Source organism: Manis javanica, chromosome 3 (assembly GCF_040802235.1).
Source record: "Manis javanica isolate MJ-LG chromosome 3, MJ_LKY, whole genome shotgun sequence".
Lineage (NCBI taxonomy): Eukaryota > Metazoa > Chordata > Mammalia > Pholidota > Manidae > Manis > Manis javanica.
The window spans coordinates 143,525,207-143,546,901 of NC_133158.1; the positions used below are offsets into that span (position 1 = coordinate 143,525,207).

General features: G+C 47.3%; 1 protein-coding gene across 1 annotated transcript in view; it reads left to right on the plus strand.

Moving 5' to 3' along the window:
* The first annotated feature begins 16,075 nt into the window (after positions 1–16,075).
* Positions 16,076–21,695, plus strand: part of KPNA4 (karyopherin subunit alpha 4) — a 61,187-nt gene continuing 55,567 nt past the window's right edge. Inside the window, exon 1 of the mRNA XM_036997906.2 lies at positions 16,076–16,440. Coding sequence (XP_036853801.1) covers positions 16,372–16,440 — 69 coding nt within the window. The 5' untranslated portion in view covers positions 16,076–16,371. The remainder of the gene's footprint in view (positions 16,441–21,695) is intronic.

Consider the following 21,695-nt stretch of genomic DNA (forward strand, 5'->3'; position numbering starts at 1 on the left):
GAAATATTGCAATTTTGCCCACAGCCCACCCCTCCAGAAATCACGCCTCACACTCTACTCGTTCCCCATCTTCCTCAATGGCCCCTGTGCATGAAAGCTGGAGCATTGTAACCAGACTAATGACATACAATAGCAACAGCAATAAAATCATGATAATCCTCAAGCTGGAGGATTCAGCTATGTTCAAAGTCCTATGCAGATTAAGTCCATAGCTTGCCCATTCCACAGGTGGTCAGTAGCTGAATGGGTAGGGAGTTCAGAGAAATCATCATGTGGCAGCTGCAGCCAGGGGGTGGGTCCAGGCCACAGGGACTGTGGAAGAAAATAACCTTAGAGTGATAAATACATGTTTTAGTGACACCAGCATAGGCAAATCTTGTCCATCAAGTAGGATATATGCAAGAGAGTGGTCCTGTGATAGGACAGGGGCACAAATGGGATCTTGTGCTGGTCTAGCATATCAGACTTCCACCTTCCTCCCTGTGGGGGTTACAGATGGGTCAATATATAGGGCTATGGGAGGTACATGCACTGGCCATAAAGATAAAACAGAACTTCCCTGTAAGAGGCTCTTACCTCTCTGACATTTTGGGCACACTACTGTGATCTTTGGGGGCCACTCTGCTGTTACTCCAGGAATACACATGAGGCCAGCTTCCAGGCCTTTTTCCCAAGGTGCCAGAAGGGCCAGCCATCACTGGTTCATGTGTCAAAATGTCCAGGGCCACATCCACTCAACAGAATCTCCAGGTTTTAACACAGTTATGGCTGGCAGCAGGATGTTGCTCTGCTGGCCATATCCTGGCTTCAGTAACTCCTCTCTGGTTTGCACATACAGTTGTATAGGAGAGGCAGCAATGTGTGTTAGCATATCAAAATGGCTGAAGGCTCCTTTTTGGGACTTCTCATTCACACACCATAGCACTGTCCATAAATGAACTGACCAGCCCTGTATACTGTCCAACTTCAGGCCAGATTTCAACAAACCATTGTACCTTTCTATCATGCCTGCCCCAGTATGGTTATATGGTACATGAAACTTCCACTTTATTCCTAATTGCTGCACCCATCCTTTAACACATGTCCAGTAAACTGGGTGCCTTGATTGCTCTCAATCACCTACGGCTGGCCATAGGCTACAAAGAGACGCTCTAGGCCCCTTTTGGTGGTTTGCTGATCTGCGTGATGTGCAGGAAAAGCAACCAACAGGACAGTAGCTGTGTCCACACAAGTCATGGCATACCAATATCTTTCTGATATGGGCAGAGGCCCAATATAGTCTATCTGCCACCTGACAAGGGGTATTGGTCCCTTTACTATTGTCCCATATTGCTGCAGGACTGGGTCTTAAGTCCCTCTTAGAGCACACAAGGCACTCCTTCCAGGCTTAGAAGCCCCACCAACGGGATACAGCCCACATTGTCTTTTGCCCCATGTAAAACAAACGCTGATATAACCATTGGGCAACATCAGAGGCAGGCTTTCCTTCTAGCCAACGTACCCGGGCCAATGTGTCTGCTTCATCATTCCCTGGGAATGCCAAATGCAAATGGCCAATCACATGATATATGGTAACTGTCTTAGTCTGACCAAAGGCCCATAGATCTTGCCACAACTCTTGCCCCAAAGGGGTCAGTGATCAACCATCCAGTTGGCATGGTACCATGTCTGTAGCCACAAGGTCAAGCCCCGATAGACAACCCAGCTGTCAGTGCAGACAACTATAGGGGAGGGCTCCTGGGTGATCATGAGCCATACTGCCCGTGACTCAGCCCATTGGCTGCCCTTTCCCTCTCCACCCTCCATCCATATTGTCTGTCTTAGGATGGAAAGCCCTCCACTTTGGGGGCTGCCCACAACTGGAGCTGTCTGTATACCAAGCATCTTCAGGTATAGGGGCTTTTCCCTCCTGATAAGGACTCTCAGCTACCAATGGCTCAAAAGCAAAGTTGTCCTGCTTTCAACTAGTATACATCACTGGCCCCAATAAGTGTTGGAGTTCTCCACTTAAGGGACTAGTAGAGAAGGTGCTATGCTGCTGTAAATATGCACCCCATTTGGCCAGTGTAGGCATTTGCACCACACCACTTCATGGCATTTGGGTCCAGTCTCACACCCACCCCACGATGAAAGAGGTGGTTATTACCTTGGTCGGAGCTGTTCTGGTAAGGCGCTCCATAGTCAGCAAGGTGTGGTACATAGCAGCCAGTTGCCTCTCTATCAAGGTGTACTGGACCTCTGCTCCTTTCCATACTTGTGACCAGAATCCAATAGGTTGGCATGTCCATTCAAGCTGCTGCCAAGGGCCCCACCCATAACCATCTTCAGTTACATGAACATCTGGCTCACAGGGCCCTGATGAGTCCATTACACTCAAGGACTGTACGGCCTTGACTGCTCACTTAGCAGCAGTAAAAGCAGCTGCACATGTTTCATCCCAGTCCCACCTGATGCCCTTTTGTACCAACTGGCATAAGGGCTTCAGAATTTGTGTCAAGTGTGGGATAAACACTCTCCAGCAGCCCCAAAGACCCAAAAACTCTTGTAATACTGCCACAGTGGTAGGGGTAGGGAAAGCCTTGACCTAGTCTATGACTGCTTCAGGAATAACTTTAGTTTCACCTGACCAGACAACCCCCAAAAATTTTACAGACGGTCCCTGAACCTTGGTGCTGTTCACAGCCCATCCTTTCTCCGGTACATGTTGCAGCAGTCTAGGAACTGCCTCTTCTAAATCTGCAAGAGAATCAGACATGAGCATAATATCATCAGTGTAGTAATACAGCCGCACCATTTGTGGTTTCTTTCATGTGGCCAAGTCCTGGGCTATAAGTCTGTAACAAATGGTGAGACTGTGGAGGTATCTCTATGGAAGGACAGTGATTGTCCACTGCTGGCCTTCTCACATGAACGCAAACTGTTCCTGACTTTCCTGTGCTATGTCAATAGAGAAGAAAGCATTAGCAAGGTCCACAACATAATGATACGTTCCTAGTTCATGACTGAGTGTGTCCATAATGGCTGCTATAGGGGGGACAGTAGCATGCAAAGGGGGTGTGACTGTATTTGATTCCCTGTAGTCCACTGTCATATGCCAGGAGCCATCTGGCTTTTTCAATGGCCACACCGGGGAATTAAAAGGACTGAGTAGGCCTTATGATGCCCACCCTCTCCAACTCCTGTAGAGTTTCTCCAATTTCCTTGTGCCCCCCAGGCAATTTATACTGCTTAGTATTTGTCACTTGCCTAGGTACAGGCAGAGCTACAGGTGGGTGCTTTGCATGTCCCCTCAGTACTGCCTTGACCACACATACCCTCAGTCTGAACTCACATGCAGTGGTCTGTAACCACATGCCCTGCAGGATATCTACCCCCAAAATATATTCAGGGATAGGAGAAATGTACACAATATCCTCCTCTGTGGGTAAACACCCTATCCTCAATAGGATTTGGGCTTTCTTCACTCTAATTGCCTTATTCCCATAGTCATCTATCACAGCAGGGGTCCTGGGAAAATGCTCAGGGTTGCCATGAATCAGAGAACATTCAGTTCCTGTGTCCACCAGCACCAGGATATTTTGTACATTCACATGGAACCAATGAATTGCTAATTCTACATGTGGCCTCTGGTCCCCACCATGTCCCCCAGGGTGGGGACATTGACCAACCCCTCAGTTGAACCACAATGCCCACAATGCCTCACTCCTGTGGGGGTGAGGGCCCAGGCAGAGCCTGAGTACTGTCCCCCAGAAGTCTTGCAGGGACACAGGCCAGACATGGGGCTTTGCCTTCTGCTTCCGTATCCTGGACCTCAGCAGCTGGAACTGCTGCTTTGGATTTAACTGGTGCCACAGTTCTAACAAGATCCTTTTGGGCTGCCCATCACGTTTTTCTCTCACTTCCCTTGCCTTTATCAAATCAACCCACATCTGGGTCCTTGAGACCTTCACAGGGCCCTTTGTACCTCTCCTTTACGTCGTAGCCTGTACTTTTTTTCGTGTTCTTGTTGTTTCAACCTTCCCCAGATCTGCTAAAGTATGAGTAGCCTCACTTACGGGTTGCCCTAGGTAGGGGGCAAGAATAGTCACTAGGGACCCAAAGCGAGATGGGAGAGCTGTATGGAGCACCAGATTTCTCATTTCTACAGTGAACAACTTCTCATTGGAGCCCTGGGGGTCCATATTATAGATGGTACTTTTCATGCCCAGCTCCTGTAACACCTGCTGGAGCTCTGCATACATTTTCCAGCTAGTGGGAAAGTATAGTAAATCAGCCTGATTAGGTCAAACTGCCCCGATGGCTGCTCTCAGCCAATCCAGAAGTGCCTGATTCCCTGAGATGTGACAGGCACTTTGCAACCACTGTCAGAAGGAAGGGTGAGTCATCAGGGAAGCCAGTCTACCCTTTTCAGAACCCAACATAACAATGTTTTCCACCCCATATCCCAGAAACACAAAAGCCATGTGGAGGTTGGATTGATGTACCTTTAAAATTAAGGTATCATTGATATACAATCTTGTGAAGTTTTCACATGAGCAACATAGGCAGAGGTTCCAGTGGCTTCTTCCAATACCTGATGTTCATGTCCACCCCCTCATTCTGGGTATAGGGGCGGAGCATGGAGCGCTCCACAACCTGGAGAGGGGGCCGCTCCTCCCTCTGAGGAGCCCACAGTTGTTGGATTTTTATTTTCTTAATTACAACTGGGCAGGCCTTTAATACAGAGAGGCAAGTGCCTCAGGCAGTGGCCTTGACAAACGATCATCCCTGCGCCCCACCCCCTAATCCTCTCTTGACTTCTCCTCTACCATCTCCAGGGCTGCAGGCTCCACTTTCTCCCCGCCAGCCCATGGCCTCCTGCAACACGGATTTTCCTGATGTCTCCTCCCTCACTGCTGCTAACATCTTTCAGGAGGGCAACCCATCTTCTCAGTAACTGTTTCTCTTTCTTAAGGGCAATAGGTCAGCACCCAGCTCCTCCAAGTAATGCTGAAATGTGTCTCTCTCCTGCCAAAGTCTCTCTCTCTCTGTGATAACACTTCACTATCTCGAGGAAAAGTCATCCCACAATCCCAGCTGCTGCACGGCCACTCAGGACCTCTAAGCAGTCTTCTATCTCACGGATGCCTAATTCCACAGCTTCCAGTTCTCCACCCTTCCCCAATTCTGGGGAAGGCCCCACCCCTCTAGGAGGTGCTTTACCCTAGACCAGTTCCCCATGAGGGTCTCCCCAACTGGAAGCCCCACAGTCGGGGGACTCCTGGGTAAGTTGAACCCTCTACCCCTGCAGCCACTGGGGCCTCCCTGCCATCCACAGGGGGGGTTCCGGGCATCTCCCCACCATCTCTAGGCACAGCTTGCCCAAGGGTCACACACATGTAGACAGATTTTGGCTTCAGAGGTCCTGCCGATTACTTCCAGATACAACTCTGGGGGGAAAATCCTGGGGTAGAATACCTTTGAAACCAAAATCAGTCAAAGGGAGAAATAAAGTGGGAGAAACCCGTTTATTTCTTACAAGCGGTTGCCCACTTCTGCTCTCCCATGTGTCTGGCAACCCAGCAGCAGAATAAGAGATCCCAACTGATCTCTCCAGTCCAGATATGCCCTGCTTGCCTTTGTAATTACCTACTGACATGGGGATGAACTACTTCTCTCCACTCCTTGGAAACTCCCATTAATATGGAGATGCACTAAAGTCAGGCAAGAGATTCTGGAAATACTGCAATTTTATCCACAACACACTTAAAGAAACACAGATTCAGGTTTTGCATGTGACAAACAAGCACAAGCACTGCATGCATACTATGTGAAAGGAAAGGAGCGACACAGCAGCAATTCACCGGAGAATTCCGCTTTATTAGAGAAAGGTGCTGGGTTATGTAAGAAGGGGCATGAATTGATTGTGGTGTCACTTCTACGGGGCTGTTGGCTGTTGGCTAGGTACTGGGATTGGGAGGGGAGCGAGAGGTGATTGGGCTTCAGGTGGCGCCGGCGGGAACCGAGGAGCTCCCAAAGAGAAGCCGGAAGTTTGCCATCTTACTGGTGGGGGCCCTTCATTCCCCCCTTTCTCCTCTATGGGGTTGTGGACGTTGCTTTCTCTCTGGCTGCTTCCTGCTGAACAGGGGCGGAGAAGGGAGTGAGGGCTTGAGGATTCGGAGGAAAGGGTTGATAGGACTCCCCACAGTAAGGATGAGTAGATGTGGACTTCTTCAGGTTTGGAAATCAATAGAGGTTCCCTGTAACCATAGGTTGAGGACCTGTTGATTCCAATGGTGCCAAGAGGATATGGGTGTCAGGAGCCAGGCGTCTGCAGCCATTGTTTCCAGGAACAGTTTCCAGTGGAGAGAGGGGTCCATCTCAGCGTGTGGTGAGGAGGTCACGTGAGGGTGAGGGATCTTCTGTGGCCAGAAGCTGGTAGTTCCTGAGTAAAAGCTGGTTGAAAGCTTGATTAGAGATTTTTCCGACTTGGCATTTGATGAACTTTATTATACAGGGTAAGAAGAGACAGATGAGAAGAATGACTATTATGGGGCCTGCAATGGGCCAGACCCAGGTAAGGAGGGGGTTTGTTAGTATTGAAGAGAATGGGTTGGAATTGGAAGCAGAGTGGAGGCTGGAGGCAAGGTCGGTGAGTTTGGTAATGTCAGTTTCTACAATGCCGGATTCGTTGATGTAATAGCAGCACTCTTCCCGGAGGAAGACGCAGGTGCTGCCCTTCTCGGCTGTAAGCAGATCTAGGGCCCGCTGGTTTTGAAGGGTGACTTTAGCTAGCGAAGTGACCTGTCTTTGGAGAGAGGCTAGGGAATTGGCAGTGGATGTCAGGGCTCCCTCAAGTTTGGCATTGAGATCTCTAACTGCCCATAGAGAGTGACCCAAGGCTTCTCCCGAAAACCGTGCCTCAATGGCTGAGGTGATCAAGGGATACTGACCATGATGGGAAGGAAAGCAGCTCTTTTTGTGCGCGAGGGCAAGGGAGGTTGGAGTTCAAGAAATTCTACCATGCTGTAAAGTGTAAGCTGTGGGATTAGGGTGATGAGAATGCAGGGTGTATCAGAGCTGAGAGGCAGTGAGTTGAAAAGACTGCCATTACACCAAAAGAAGGGTCCCGGTTGCGTAAAAGTCTTAGAGCCGGAGGTAGGGGTGTAGATAGAGAGGCAGTGAAGTGTGCTGGAGGTGGGTGGAGTTGGGCCTACACAGTGGTGGATGGTGAGATTATCTGCGTATTCTGGTTCCCATAGGGGTATGCCTGCCAGGGGGCAGAGGGGTTGTCTTTCTGCATGGAAGGAGTAGTTGGAAATATTAAGGGGCACGGCGGCCAGCAGTAGGTGCTATAGTGATACACACAAGAAACAATTGGCGGTGTTAAGGGTGTGGTTGAGAAAGATGGTGGTGTCCTGAATGAGCTGTAATGAAGAGTAGGAGAAATGAGAAGAGGGGCGGGGATAAGAAGATGAAGAGGCGCCGTCAAGAGTTTGGATAATGACTTTTTCGGAATGTCTGATATCTGATGCAACTTGAGAGATCTGGGAATGAGAGGGAACATACTTTCAAGAGATATGAAGGGTACCGTGGGGGGTCAAGGACCCCCCGTAGTAAACTGAGGCTGTGACTCCAGCAGCCCATCGAGAGTCCCAGGGATCTGGGATTGATAAGGAGAATGAGCCATTGGGATATTTCATGAAACGGTTGGAGGAGTAATACTGTGGGTACTGGAAGTTACCTATGTAGTGAATGGCACAAGACTAGTAGGGACATCTCCTGTAGGTGTCTGGCCATCACCTGCAATAGGCTTGTTTTTGGTCATAGAGGAAGCAGAGGTAGGGAGAATAAGGGTAGCTGCTAGTGAACACTTCAGTGGAGGGAGGAAAGTGGAGGTATAAAGGCTCAGAGCAGCTTTTCAGAGGGAAGTCTGGTGTGGCAATGAGGGCAGTAACTTTTGTTTGATGCTGTGTGTAAGTCTGTCTGACTTTGAATCACCATACAAAGGAGGCTAGGGTGGTGGGAAGACAATAAGAATGAGGGGAAAAAAAGCGAGAGAGCAGTAAAGGAGGAAAAAGTCATGATTTGGGTATGGATGGCAAAGGGGTGAATGGGATTTTGGAGGAAAGAGGACAGTAAGGTCAGGAGTCTGGAGGGAGGGAGAGTCTGTAAACTTTTGTAGGTTAAGAGATCTTTTAGGTGATGTGGGGACAGAATGGTAAGGGGCGCCCTGAATGTCAGTCTATGTATGAGCTGCCTTCTGTAAGAGCTGTCTAGCGGCTAATGCTCGTAGGCAGGGGGCCCATCTCCGAACTGTGGGGTCTAATTGCTTGGAGAGATAAGCTACTGGGGCAAAGGATGGGCCATAATATTGGCTTAGGACTCCTAGAGCTTGACTGGACCTCTCATGAATGTATAATGAGAAGAGCTTCGACAAATCAGGAAGATGGAGAGCTGGGGCTTCTACAAGGGCTTGACGGGGCTTAATGAAGGAGTGTCGGGGTGAGGATAATGGTTTTTTAGGGGGGCTCTTGCTGAGGTCATATACGGGTCTTGCCAACAGGGAGAAGTTAGGGATCTACGCTCTAAAATATCTAGCCAGGCCTAGAAAGGAAAGGATTTCTGTCTTGGTTTTGGGAAGGCCAGGTCAGAGAGGAGCCATTTTCTGTCTAAGGTTATGGACTTTCTTTGTTGAGATAGAAGAAATCTGAGGTAAGTGACAGGAGGGGAAGAGATTTGAGCTTTGATGGGGGATACTCGGTAACCTCTGGAAGCTAGAAGGTTAAGTAGGGAGGCAGTGTCAAGTCGAGACTGTTCCCATGAGGGACTGCAGAGTAGAAGATTATCTACATATTGTAATAAAGTGGACTCGGGGTGATCATGATGAAACTGTTTGAGGTCCTGAGCTAGCACCTGTCTAAAAATATGGGGACTATCTCGGAAGCTTTGTGGCAAAACTGTCCAAGTGAGTTGTTCAGAATGTCTTGTGTATGGGTGCGTCCAGGTGAAGATGAAAAAATCTTGGGAGCAGCGGTCTAGAGGGATAGAAAAATGAGAAAAATGGGTCCTTGAGATCTGGGACTGAGAAGTGGGATGCCGAGGCAGGGATCTGTGATAAAAGGCTGTATGGATTTGGAACTAAGGAATGGATAGGGACAACGGCTATGTTGATGAGGCGAAGATCTTGGACAAGGCGGAAAGATCTGTTGGTTTTTTTAAACAGCTAATATGGGGGTATTAAACAGGGAGTGAGTGGGTCTGAGGTAATTTTTGTTTAGGAGATCTTGAATGATGGGTTGGAGGCCTATGAGGGCTGAAGTGGTTAGGGGGTATTGGGCCTGACAGATATACTGAGAGGGGTCACGTAATTTGATAGAAGCATGGGGACAGAGGGCCACGGAGGGGCTTGTAATGTCCCAAACTTTGGGATTTACAGGGTGTATGAGGGCGGAACTGGAGCTTTCATTGGGTAGAGGGGGGTCATCGGCTATGAGGGCCATCAGAAAGGGAGTACTGGGGGCTGTGGGAGTGGATATAGTTATGGAAATGTGGAGGAGAGAAAGGATGTCCCGTCCTAGTAAAGGGATGGGACACTGGGGCATAACCAGGAAGGAGTGGGAGAAAGGTATGGGATTGTCTAGGATTGTGCATAAAAGGGGGGGTTTTAATGGGAAAATCTGTTTACCTCCTACCCCAACTATAGGAGTAATGGCTGGCATGGTAGGGCCCCGGTATTCTCGCAAGACTGAGAAGGTGGTTCCTGTATCTAGGAGGAAGGAGATGGGGTGACCGTCTAATGTTAAAGTAGACGGTCATGTTTGGTGATGGAAATGGTTGGGCGAGAAGCCCCCGGGCCCCGTCAATCTTCTTCTGCCAGCCCCACTACGGCGGGCTTAGGATGGGGGTTGTTCGTCCAGCCTCCCCTTCGGGTGGTTGGGCAATCAGACCCCCAGTGGCCCTTTTTGCGGCATCTGGGGCATGGGGTGGTAGGAGATCTGGGGGAGGGGCACGCCCTTGACCAATGTCCCTCTTTTCCGCACTTGAAACAAGCTCCGGGCGGGGGGGGGCTTGTTTGTAGAGGGGCGCCCAGGTTGTGGCTTTATCAGCTGGGCCAACATCTGGAAATTGGCCTGATCAGCCTTTTGTTTACCGTGTTCTTTCTCCTCCTCCCGGTTATGGAAGACTTTAAAGGCCACTGTTAGGATCTCAGTCTGTGGGGTAGCGAAGCCCTGTTCTAACTTTTTGAGTTTAGCTTTAATGTCGGGGTAGCTTTGAGCTAGGAAGTATGTCATAAGGACATGTCTTCCTTCAGTTGTTTCTGGGTCCAGGCTGGTATACTGTAATAGGACTTGAGTGAGTCTGTCTAAGAACTCGGAGGGGGTTTTGTCTCTCTTTTGAATTATGTCTTGGAGTTTTTGAAAATTGACTACTTTACGAGCTGCCTTTTTCAGACCTGCTATTAAGTAGGAGGCAAAAATATCTCGAGAGCAGAGCCCCATGGCGGTGTTATAATCTCAGTGTGGGTCTTGTTCTAGGACAGCAGTGGGGCCAGGGGGATAGGTGAGGTCAGTCCTGTGGGTTTCGGTAGCGTGCGTTTGGGCAAAGTCCGAAACTCGTTTACGCTCTTCAGGGAGGAGAGTATTGGCCAGGAGCATGAAAATGTCATGATGTGTGAGGCTGTAAGACTGGAGGGTCCATTGAAACTCCCTGATGTATGTCATGGGATCAGTGGAAAAGGAACCTAGGCATTTCTCTAGTTGGGCTAAATCTCCTAAGGAGAAAGGGACGTGAACGCGCACGATGCCTTTGGATTTTGCTACCTCCCGGAGGGGGTGATAATTTTGGAAGGCCCTCGGGACCGAGTCTGAGGGGGACTGAAGGGTTCTGGCTCAGTCTTTGGGGGAGTGACGTGGTCTAGCCGTGCTTAGTCGAGCAGGTCCTGAAGTGCAGAAGGGGGGAAAGAAAATAAAGAAAGATAGAATTGGACCCACTTGTCGCCAGCTAGCAGCCCAGCTGCTTGTCTCTGCTGCTCTAGTTGGGCTTGAACTCATGACTCTGAGGTTAAGAGTCCCATGCTCTACTAACTGAGCTACAGCAGGGCTCATTAATTGTTTATGGAATGCGTAAACAGAATGTTCTTTGTTCTCCATTCCTGCCACATTGGGAAGTGGGGGAAGGGCATATTTAGAAGCAGGGGCGGTGTTTCTACACATCTTCAAGGTCTCCCTATTTTCAGAGTGAGGAGTCTTGGCAAGATATGTTTTGGTGGACAGATAACTTCTAAGGACTGCACCGGTTGTTCTCTAGCTTGTGCTTTCCCATGCTGCGTTCAGACATGGGGGAAGGTGCTTTCCCATTCTCCCTACAAACATGTGAGAAGACAAAGGCAGTCCCTAACAGGGGAGAAACAGGTGATGAGGGCAAAGACGGAGGAGGCCCTTGGGACCTAGTTAAAGGGGGGGCTGAAAGGCTGAGGCTTAATCTGCGGGGGACGAAGGCGGAGGAGGTGAGATGGGGTCGAGGAGATGGTGGGGGAGGAAGGGAGAAGGGCTGTTGTAGGAGAAGAAGGGGAAAGGAGTGAATGGGAGGCCTCTGCGGGGGCAGCGGCTTGCAGGCTAGGAGAACTTGGGAGGGGGCGGGGGGAGGAGGAGGCGGAAAGCTTCGATATAGGGAATCTCCTTCCATTTTTTCAGGCGGTGGCAGTAGTTAAAAAGATGGTGAGTGATGTTAGGATCAAGAGTTCCCCCTGCGGGCCATTGGTTGTTATTGTCTAGGGGGTATGTCAGCCAATCTTGGGAGCAATATTTATGGAGAAGTTTTGGTTTTATATCAGGCGTCAGGGAGAGGGTAGCCAGATGCTTAAGCAGGCATTCAAGAGGTGAACTTTCAGGGAGGGATGAGGAGGCTCCCATGGCTAAAGGACAGAGAAGGAGACAGACAGGGGAAGATGAATGGAGATCCTCGGACTGGAAGCAGACCGCAAGGAGACAAAGGGCGTCCCCGATGATACTTGGTGGTCTGCGGAAACTCGTATACGAGTCAGAATTTCTTGGGAAGTGTGGGTGGTCACCCAGACTTCCCTAAGAAGGCAGTTTGCCAGAGTCACGAGGTACCTAGCGCTAGGAGTTTTCGGCAGACAGAACAGATTTCGGCGGACAGAGCAGAAGGAGGAGCGGGGGAAACGGGAGCGTTCTCATCCGCAAAGGAGTCACCTCGTTTATGGCTGTTGGAGAGGGGGGCCTGAGAGTCTGCCCCAGCCGTGAAGGCCTGAGGTGGGGATTTATGGCTGTCAGAGGAGGGGCCTGAGGGTCCGCTGCAGCCGTGAAGGCCTGAGGCGGGGATTTATGGCTGTCAGAGGAGGGGCCTGAGGGTCCGCTGCAGCCGTGAAGGCCTGAGGCGGGGATTTATGGCTGTCGGAGGAGGGGCCTGAGGGTCCGCCACAGCCCATGAAGGCCTGAGGCGGGGAGAGTTCCCTCCTCATCCCTGAGCGTCAGGGCCTTGCCGGACGATCACAGTCAATGGCACTGCGATAGCTTGGAGAAGAGTGGCCCACCCCGGGGAAATTTTGCTTAAAAAGTTTCAGCACTGATGGAAGGGACGGTGAATGCGTTTATGACTGTCGGAGGAGGGGCCTGAGGGTCCACCGCAGCCGTAAAGGCTTGAGGCGGGGATTTATGGCTGTTGGAGGAGGGGCCTGAGGGTCCGCTGCAGCCGTGAAGGCCTGAGGCGGGGAGAGTTCCCTCCTCATCCCTGAGTGTCAGGGCCTTGCCGGACGATCACGGTCAATGGCACTGCGATAGCTCGGGGAAGAGTGGCCCACTCCAGGAGGAAAACTTACCCAAAGGTCAAAGAGGAGTGGTGAGCGTGATGAGCCAGCGCCGGAAAAAGAGGACGAGGGCAAGCTGCTTCTGGTGTCGGGGTGGGGGGGAAGACGGGGCCCAGTTGGGGTGTCCCGTCTCCCGGGTTTCAGCACCAATGAAAGGAAAGGAGCGACACACAGCAGCAATTCACCGGAGAATTCCGCTTTATTAGGGATAGGTGCTGGGTTATATAGGAAGGGGCATGAATTGATTGAGGTGTCACTTCTACGGGGTTGTTGGCTGTTGGCTAGGTGCTGGGATTGGGAGGGGAGCGAGAGGTGATTGGGCTTCAGGTGGCGCCGGCAGGAACCGAGGACCTCCCCCCCAAAGAGAAGCCGGAAGTTTGCCATCTTACTGGTGGGGGCCCTTCACTATGTGCCAGTCATATATAATCGAGATATATATACAAAACAAATATGTCCCTAGAGAGCTTATCATCTAGAAAGGGAGACCACCTTAGACAGACATTAAGCAGAATTATAAAAAAAATCACTTTGCCAACTCTATAGCATCTTACTATGCTGATTGTGAGACAGGGAACATAGATATAGTCAGAGTAGGGTGAGGGCCCCTGGAGGGGGCAGGGCGGGATATTTGCAGTCAGAGCGATGTAACTACATGCAAGGAAATGCCCCTGCTAAAACTCTATGTTAAACATTGGTCTCTAGAATCATTCTTCAGGGAAATCAGTTAATGTTCCCCAGATAAAGAAGAGTAGCACATGTTTTATTATGCTAAACATTTATAATCATGTGTAAAGTTCTCTTTAGCATACTAAAAGGCCCAGGCCTATGTGGTGTCTTTCTCCTTCAGATCTGATGAAGTACTTTTGCAAACTGGGCAACTAATTTAGCAAGTAAGCCCAGGCATAAACAACACAGTAAAAGGCAGGAAAGATTCCACCTTAAAGATAAGATTGCATTTTAATACCCAAGAACTTAAGAAGTTAGAAATTCTTAACTTACTCTTCAGCAAACAATACCTCAGCCCACCTTGGGGGCTGAGCAAGTGGCCTTGCTTCATATGCCCCCAGACCAAGATGCTGGTATCCCAGGGAGAAATCAGAGGAAGTTGCTTGTGTTAAGTCAAGTCTTAATATTCAGAGACCACTTAACAAGTCCACAGCCCTAAGTTTTTTTCATGTTCTCGAAAAATCCTCAGCTGCCTATAAAACCCCCTAGACAACGCACCACTACGGACTCTCTTGTCCCCTCCTGGCATAAGTCGGGAGCTCTGTCCCTTCACTGTATCTCTAAATAAAAGCCTGTACCTTGCTCTCCTACCTTGACTGTTTGTGAAGCTCATTCTTCGGCTCCGGAAACAAGAACCCCGGCATCAATGGGGTAATGACTATAATGAGGTGGGTGGGGGGACTTGATAATATGGTGAATGTTGAAACCACAATGTTGCTCATGTGAAAACTTCGCAAGATTGAATATCAGTGATACCTTAATTTAAAAAAAAAAGATTTCAAAAATCACTCTGCTGTTATTTCCTGGTTGTATTGCATCTTTCATTGGTAACTGATCACACCCTTCTTTTAAGAGTATTCTGTGGAGAACCTTGAGCTGTTTAATCATCAGAGAGAACCACTTGTAGCTAGGAGACATGAAGACATACAGTGGCAGACAATTTTATAAACTTCATCATGAAAGCTATCATGGAATTTATTCCAAGAAGTACAAAATATTCATCAATATATGCATGTTGACAAGATAACTTCTAATCATGGGTGGGAACTCACCAGTAATCTGTTTTCTTGAATCCTGCTCGTGACAAAAATCCGTGATTGTGGAAAACACACATTTCAGCTTTTCAAGTGAATTTTCTTATCCTAAACACACTTTGAAAACATCAGTGCTCCAGTGTGCAATGTTACTACACTTAGATTCTTTGGGGAATAAGGAGTTAAAATGAACATCACTTAAGGATCGCACTGAATTTACATTCAGTGTGAATTATTTCCAGGTACAGCTTCTGCTTGCGTAGGCAGCTGTAAGTGTACACAGTATTGAGGACTTTAGTGAAGTATTATTCTAATTTTAAACGTTTTATCTCTGCACGTTCTTCTACTAAAAAAAATATATATACCTGTAAGCCAAGTGGGAGGGAAAGGGACGAGGAGTAGAAGTTCGCGAAAGAACTCTCCCTACCTTACCAATTTAGGCACAACCAGCACTCCCCCCTCACCATTCCTTCCGATCTGAGTTGCTGTTGCGTACTTCACGTTTCCCTGAGGTGCTATTAGTTGGTAAATATACTTTTAAACCATTTCACTCTCCCCTTTTCTCAAGTATTTGATTACGTTCTTTTGTACCTTCTGTTATTTCTGCCTCTGGTAATTATATTCTTGGTAGAAATGTGTATCCTTGGAATTCATTTTCTCTCTCAACAGTTACAATATACATCACCACTAAGGCGCCACGGTCCCCGCCTTACACAAGTTAGTACATTGTGTCCAATGGGTAGCCGTTAAGTTTCTAAGACAAAGTGTTACCATTACAGGATCGTTAGCGCTTCCCTACTTCCTACCTGTTGCGGGGACTTGGTCTGAGGGTATGAATCAGATTCGCCTAAAGCATCCTTTTCCTTTTCCACCCATCGTCCGCCCCCTCCACCCCCCTCTTTCCGCTGCGGCTCCCGAACGCACGTCACCGAAGCCGGTCAGGGCTCTGCGGCCCAGCCCTCAGCTGGCAGGAACCTCAAGCCGGCGAAAGGAGCTTTATGGGGAGGGAAGGGAGGGCGGGGAGGGCGTGTCCGGCCCCGGTATGGAGACGAAGCGAAGCTCCCACTTCTTTAAAGCCAGCGGAGCGCGCAAAGAACGCCTTGGAAGAGAGGGCGCACCCAAGAAGGAAAGAACATACTTCAACTCCGCTCCGATCTTCGACCCCAGACCTCTGGAGTGGCCCGGATAGCCGGAGCAAGCCTACTGATCCTCAGGCCCCTCCTTCCCCTTCCCCGCCTCCTCTCAAGTCTTCCAATTCCCTTTCACTTCCTCCCCGTTGATCCGGAGAGTCGTCGTCCCGCCCTGCCCTGCCCCCGCCGCGCCCCTTCCCACCCCTCGCAGCCTTCCCAGTCTCCGGCCCCTTCCTCCCAGCGCCGCTCGTTTCCCCTTTTCGTTCGCTCTCTTCGTCCCCACTCCCCTTCATCCTTTTTGATTGGTCGAGCGCACCGGAGCCTGGTTGGCCAATCGGAGAGCAGGGCTGGCGGTGATGGGCGTGGCCGCGGCTCCGGGGCCCTCAGATCGAGGCTGCCTCCCCCTCGCAGCCGGCAGCACATTCCGCCGCCTTTGCTGCCGCCCGGCCCCGCAGTTGTCTTTGCCGGCGCTGCTGTCGCGCTGGGATTAGGGCGGGGGGGACGGGCGGGGAGAGGAGAAGGCCGCGGCGGAGGCAGGGGAGAGGAGGAAGGAAGCGGCCGTGCGGCGCGCAGAGCAGCTCAGGCGGCCGGGTTCCTGGGAGTGTCGGTGCGGCGTGGTGGTTGGGGCGGATCCCGCGGGGCCCGGGCGGGGGAAGGAGTTACCGGCCCGGCCATGGCGGACAACGAGAAACTGGACAACCAGCGGCTCAAGAATTTCAAGAACAAAGGCCGCGACTTGGAGGTAAACTCGGGGGCGCTGCAGCGGTGGGGGCTCTGGGCCTAGGGCCGATCTCCGCCGGGACTCCGAGTGTGGGGAGTAGGGGCTGGAGCCGCCGCCGGGCAGGGGGCAATGGCGCTGGAGACCGGCCGGCCCGTGACGCCTCTGCTAACGCGCGGGGAAGTTTGTGTCGGGCCTGGTTCGCCTTCGCTAAGGAGCAAGGTGCTGGGGTTCGGCCGGCGCGGCCTAGGCCCGCCCCGTGGAGCCGGCCGGCGCGGGTGCGAGGGGCTGGGCCGCGCGGCGGGGAGGCGGGCGCGGCGAGTGCGGAGGAGGCGTGCGAGTGCGGCGCTGCCCGGCGGGCCACGGCCCGGCCCCGGCAGCGGCGGCGATTCCGGCTCTCGCTCTGGCACCGAAGTCTAGCACTGCGGGGAGGAAGGCAGTGGTGGGAGGGTCGAGCGTGTGGCGACCGAGTGGGGCTCGGAACTTCCTCAGCGGGGCCGGAGGCGTCTCCACTTAAAGGCATTTTTTCTGGTCTTCCCGACTCCCGCTTTACCCCTGCCTCTCCTCAGTATCCGAACTACAGGAGTCAACTTCTCCGTTGAAAAAAACACCCCCGGCGTGAGAGGCCATCCTGGTGATGCTAACAGTGCCTTGCAGCGGCCTGTGTTTTACTCTGGATATAGCTGATTCAAGATGTGGCTCACGGTGTGCCCTCTTCCAGGCAAAGAATACCCCCCTTTTCAGCTTGTTCACAGATCTATTTACCCCCTCCTGAGAGACCACCAGCTGCATTCTTACACTTAAAAGTCCAAAGGGTTACACAAAGCTGTCATCCTCTAGTCTACAGTATCCTTTCCCTCCACCTGCTGGTGGTGGTAGTGGGGGATGGGGTGGGCTATGGAATGCACCATCACGTTTTATTATTTTTAGAAGGTGGAAAACACCTTAATTATCATAAATCCAGCTTCTCCCTAGGTTGGCTACATAAAATGTGTGCATTAAACACATATTACAGATTTTTGTTGGAAGACTTCAGTTTTAAGAGTCCAGGTGAATAGGGTAGTGAGGTTTTTTTTGTTGTTGTTTTAATACTTCCATTCTACATCTGAATCAAGAATATTTAGCTTTTAGGAAAAAGATGTCAGGTGGTATTTATGTTGCCTCTCTGTACGTTTTTATATTGAGATCTCCAAAGTTCTGTCACCTGTTTCTGAACTTTGAGCATTTGCTTGACTGAGGTGGTAACTGTTTTTTGGGCTTTCCACACAACCATTAAATCTCTAAGGAAGTTTGTGCCGTTTTAGTGGGTTTTATATTTTGAGGGACTGTTAAGCGTCTGGGACTGTGGTGGTTAATTCTGTGATTGTTTAAAGGTTAACATAAGACATCCCTTGTAATCCCTTTTTTTAATGAAAAAATTTTGACATCTTTTTTGAGGTAATTCACATGCCATAGAAATTATCACTTAAATATTCAATTTATGGCTTTTCAGTTATACTTAATTATGTAGCAATGTGATGTAAAATTTTTTTGACTAATATGAATATTTAGAATGAAAAAAATTGTAAAACTTAAAAACATAAATACCACAGAGTTACAGAATGCACAAAAATAGTAATTAGGTGCTTGACAAAATCTTCTAATTCTGCCTCCCTGCCCCCCATTTCTGGCTACATTTTTTTTAACAGTTTCATGAGATGTAATTCACATACCATACAATTCACTGATTTAAAGTGGTTTCTGGTGTTTTCACATAGCTGTGCAACAGTCAGCACAACCAGTTTTAGGAAATTTTCATCACCCAAACTCATTAGTATCACTCCCCCATTTCCCAGTTACTCTCTGTCTCCTTAAATTTGCCTATTCTGGAAATATCCTGTAAATGGAGTTATACAATATGTGATATTTTGTGGCTGGTTTCTTTCATGTAGCATAATGTTTTCAAGGTACACAGATGTTGTAATAATAATATATTGGTGCTTCATTCCTTCCTATAGCTGAATAATATTCTAGTGTATGGATATACCACATTTTGTTTATCCATTTATCATTTGATGGACATTTGCCTATTTCTACTTTTTAGCTGTTATGTACAATGCTGCTATGAATATTCAAGTACACATTTTTGGGTGGACTGGGTTTCATTTCTCATTGGTTATATATATGTGTCTCTTATTACTTTAGTCGAAATAAGACTGCTGACTATATTAGAACAATATTATGATATGTGATTTATAAAAATAAACTTAATCAGATTTTTTTGATAAGCTCATAGTGCTTTATGGGCATCCTCTGGTGAAATTGATAACCCTGTGTGTACATTAGCAATAGGAATAATTTCACTTTTCCACCTTAAGAAAATAAGTGATTTATGACTCTAATGGAAAGTCATACTTTCTCCTCACTTGCGACTTAGTCACATATGCCTGTGATGAGATAGAAACAATTTTTATTATTCCTAGAGGATCCTGGAATGACCTATTTCATGAATTTATTAATTATTTATATGCTGATGTCCCTCAAAACAGACCCATTCTGCCGCCCCCGTTTCCCCCCTCCTCCCCACCGTCCCAGTATGGTTACTATGTTGTGCTACAAAAGATTCTAAGAAAATACTGCTTTTTGGTTTGGGTCTTATGACACTTTTTTCATTGGAAGATCTTTGGAAAGAAGTATGGAATGATGCTGTTCAGTGAATTTTATTTAATCCAGTGTATCAAAATACTAATGCAACATGTAATCAAATGTAAAAAAAAATGAGATATTTTATATTATTTTCATACTAAGTCTTCGAAATCTAGTTTGTATTTTGCACTTAACAGCGTCTGTCAATTTGAAGTGATTATCTTTCCGGTGCTTAATAGCTGTATATGGCTAGTGGCTCCCTTATTGGACAGCACAGATTTTGAGGATAGCATGTAGAGTGAGGTAATTGTAGGAATTTTTGGTTGGATCTAAACATTGATTCGAAATTATGAAGAGTACGAAGTCCTAGAGTTCAGTTTAATCTGATCTCTAAGTTTGTGGCCTTGGGAAAATCAGTCTTTTTGTTCTTTCATCTGTAAAATTAGAGGTACTTGACATCTGCTTCATGAGTGTTGTGAAGATTAATAGGTTAATGTTAGGAAGATGCCTGGCAATTATCTGATCATTTTATCACCTTCAGTATTTTTGTTTGGCGGGAGGAAGGGGATTTAATAGGATTCAGTGTGATTGATTCTTTTACTCCCTTATTTGCAATTGTCTCTTTGTTTTTTCTCTGTATGCATATGTAATTTGAATTGCTTTGAACTTAAAATTACTGCAGAAATTTTTTAATGTAGAAATATGTCATTGCTCATTGAAGGGCAGTTTGGGAGGGAATTGGTGACCTTTCTAAAGTCATAATTTCTAAGTGTTACTGTTGAAACTGATCCACAGCTTTCAGTCTGATACTGATTTGTACCTTTCATTCTACTACTTATGGCTCCTACAAAATGTGGTCATGCTAACTTCTTGAAAGACAAAAGCATCAGTGAAAGCATATGTCAGTATCCATTTAAAATAATTTGCAGGAACTGTTTATTCAAAGATTGGGTGCTTTCATGCAGTGTGGTAAAGGATCGTTACTATTAGTTTGAGAAGAGTATAGAGAAGGTACGCACAGTGCAACACAGGAAATGGGTGGTGGCTAAACTTCAAATGAAGAGTTTGTCAGAATAAAGCAAATTAAACTAATCTACTTTATATTTAAAAAATACAGGGAGGAGGAGGATTCTCTTACAGACTTTCTGATAAATCTGCATAATTTTTATAGAAGTTCTGAGAGTATCCAGGTTTGACTGGAGCATATGTTAGAAAAATAATCAGACCTCATAAAATGATAACTTTAGGAAAAAAACTTACCCTAAAAATAAAAGCATATCATAATACTACATAATTGAAAACTTGTGATTGTCCAAAGAGCATAAAATATGAAGTCAGCTTGTATCTTAAAAAAGTTTAAAGTTCAAAGTTGGTAGAGTTTAATAAATTGATCAGCTGTTTTGTTGTTCAGAAATGGCCTTGGTGACTTTTTTAAACTGTACAGAGTGAAAAGCATTGTTAGGCTATTAAGTCTTGTTAACTTTTAGACACTGACCTCTCTCATCACAAATCTTGGAACATATTTACTATACTTAAAATAACTACAGTCTAATTTTTCATATAATAGTCCAAGCATGTGACAATATGAGATATTTGATAGAAATATAATTGGGAATTGAATAATTTGTGCTTCCTGCCAGCTTTCTGGCTTATGAGGCAACCAATTTCAGAATTGCCTCATTGATAATTTTCTTAGAGATATCCAGATGTCTGTTTATCATAGTCATTAGTATATCAAATGAGTATACAAGATTGGGAAGAGTTGTATGAGTGATTTAGCTTTAAAAGAGTGAAACTACTTTGGGAAAAATGGATAGGTAGTTTTTAAATATTGATCCCAACCCTAATAGTGGCTGTATGTCCTTTAAATATTTTTTAATGTTTTCTGGAGCAGCATACAGCTAGTTGAGGCCTGTAATAATGAAATAAGAGCTTGTTGTGAAATCTAAGCTTGAATGATTACTTTGGTACTTACTGGTTTAGTTTCAGATCAGAAAGGAAGAATGACTGAAGGGAACTAACTTTTTGAGCACCTACTGTATATGTTTTTGATTGTATTCTCATTTCTCTCATTCTCGTAAGTATGAATTATTCATTTTATAGAGAAAAATTATGGAGTTAAGTGACTTAAAAGCATAATATTGGAGGGAATGATTTTAACTCAGGTGTGTCAAAGGCTATACTGTTGTCATTATACCATATCCCTTTAACTTCTCTCAGCCTTCATACAGATACTAAAGTTGATTAAAAGGTTCTATGTAAAGGCATCTGGCATAGTCTGTGAGGAGGTATTCAGTAAGTTTCCTTTTTTCCCAGAGAGGTTTTGGGAAATTGTGTGTCATTTGTGAACTTTAAACCCTAGGGACACCATTCATTTACTATGCTTTTCCATTTATGTTTAGTAAATGAAGGGGCTGAGGGAGACTCCTTTTTTCTACATTTAATGTCAGAACAGTCTTTACATTGGCACCTACTTAATAAGAACAATATGTACATGCTTGTTAGTTCAAAAGTTTTCAAACCTTTGGGGCTCAAGACCAGCTTATGCTATTAAATATTAAGGTCCTTCAAAGAGCATTATTTGTGGGTTCCTATCAATGTTTACCATTTAGAAATTAAAACCAATGTTTTTAAAATATTCATAAAAATAATCA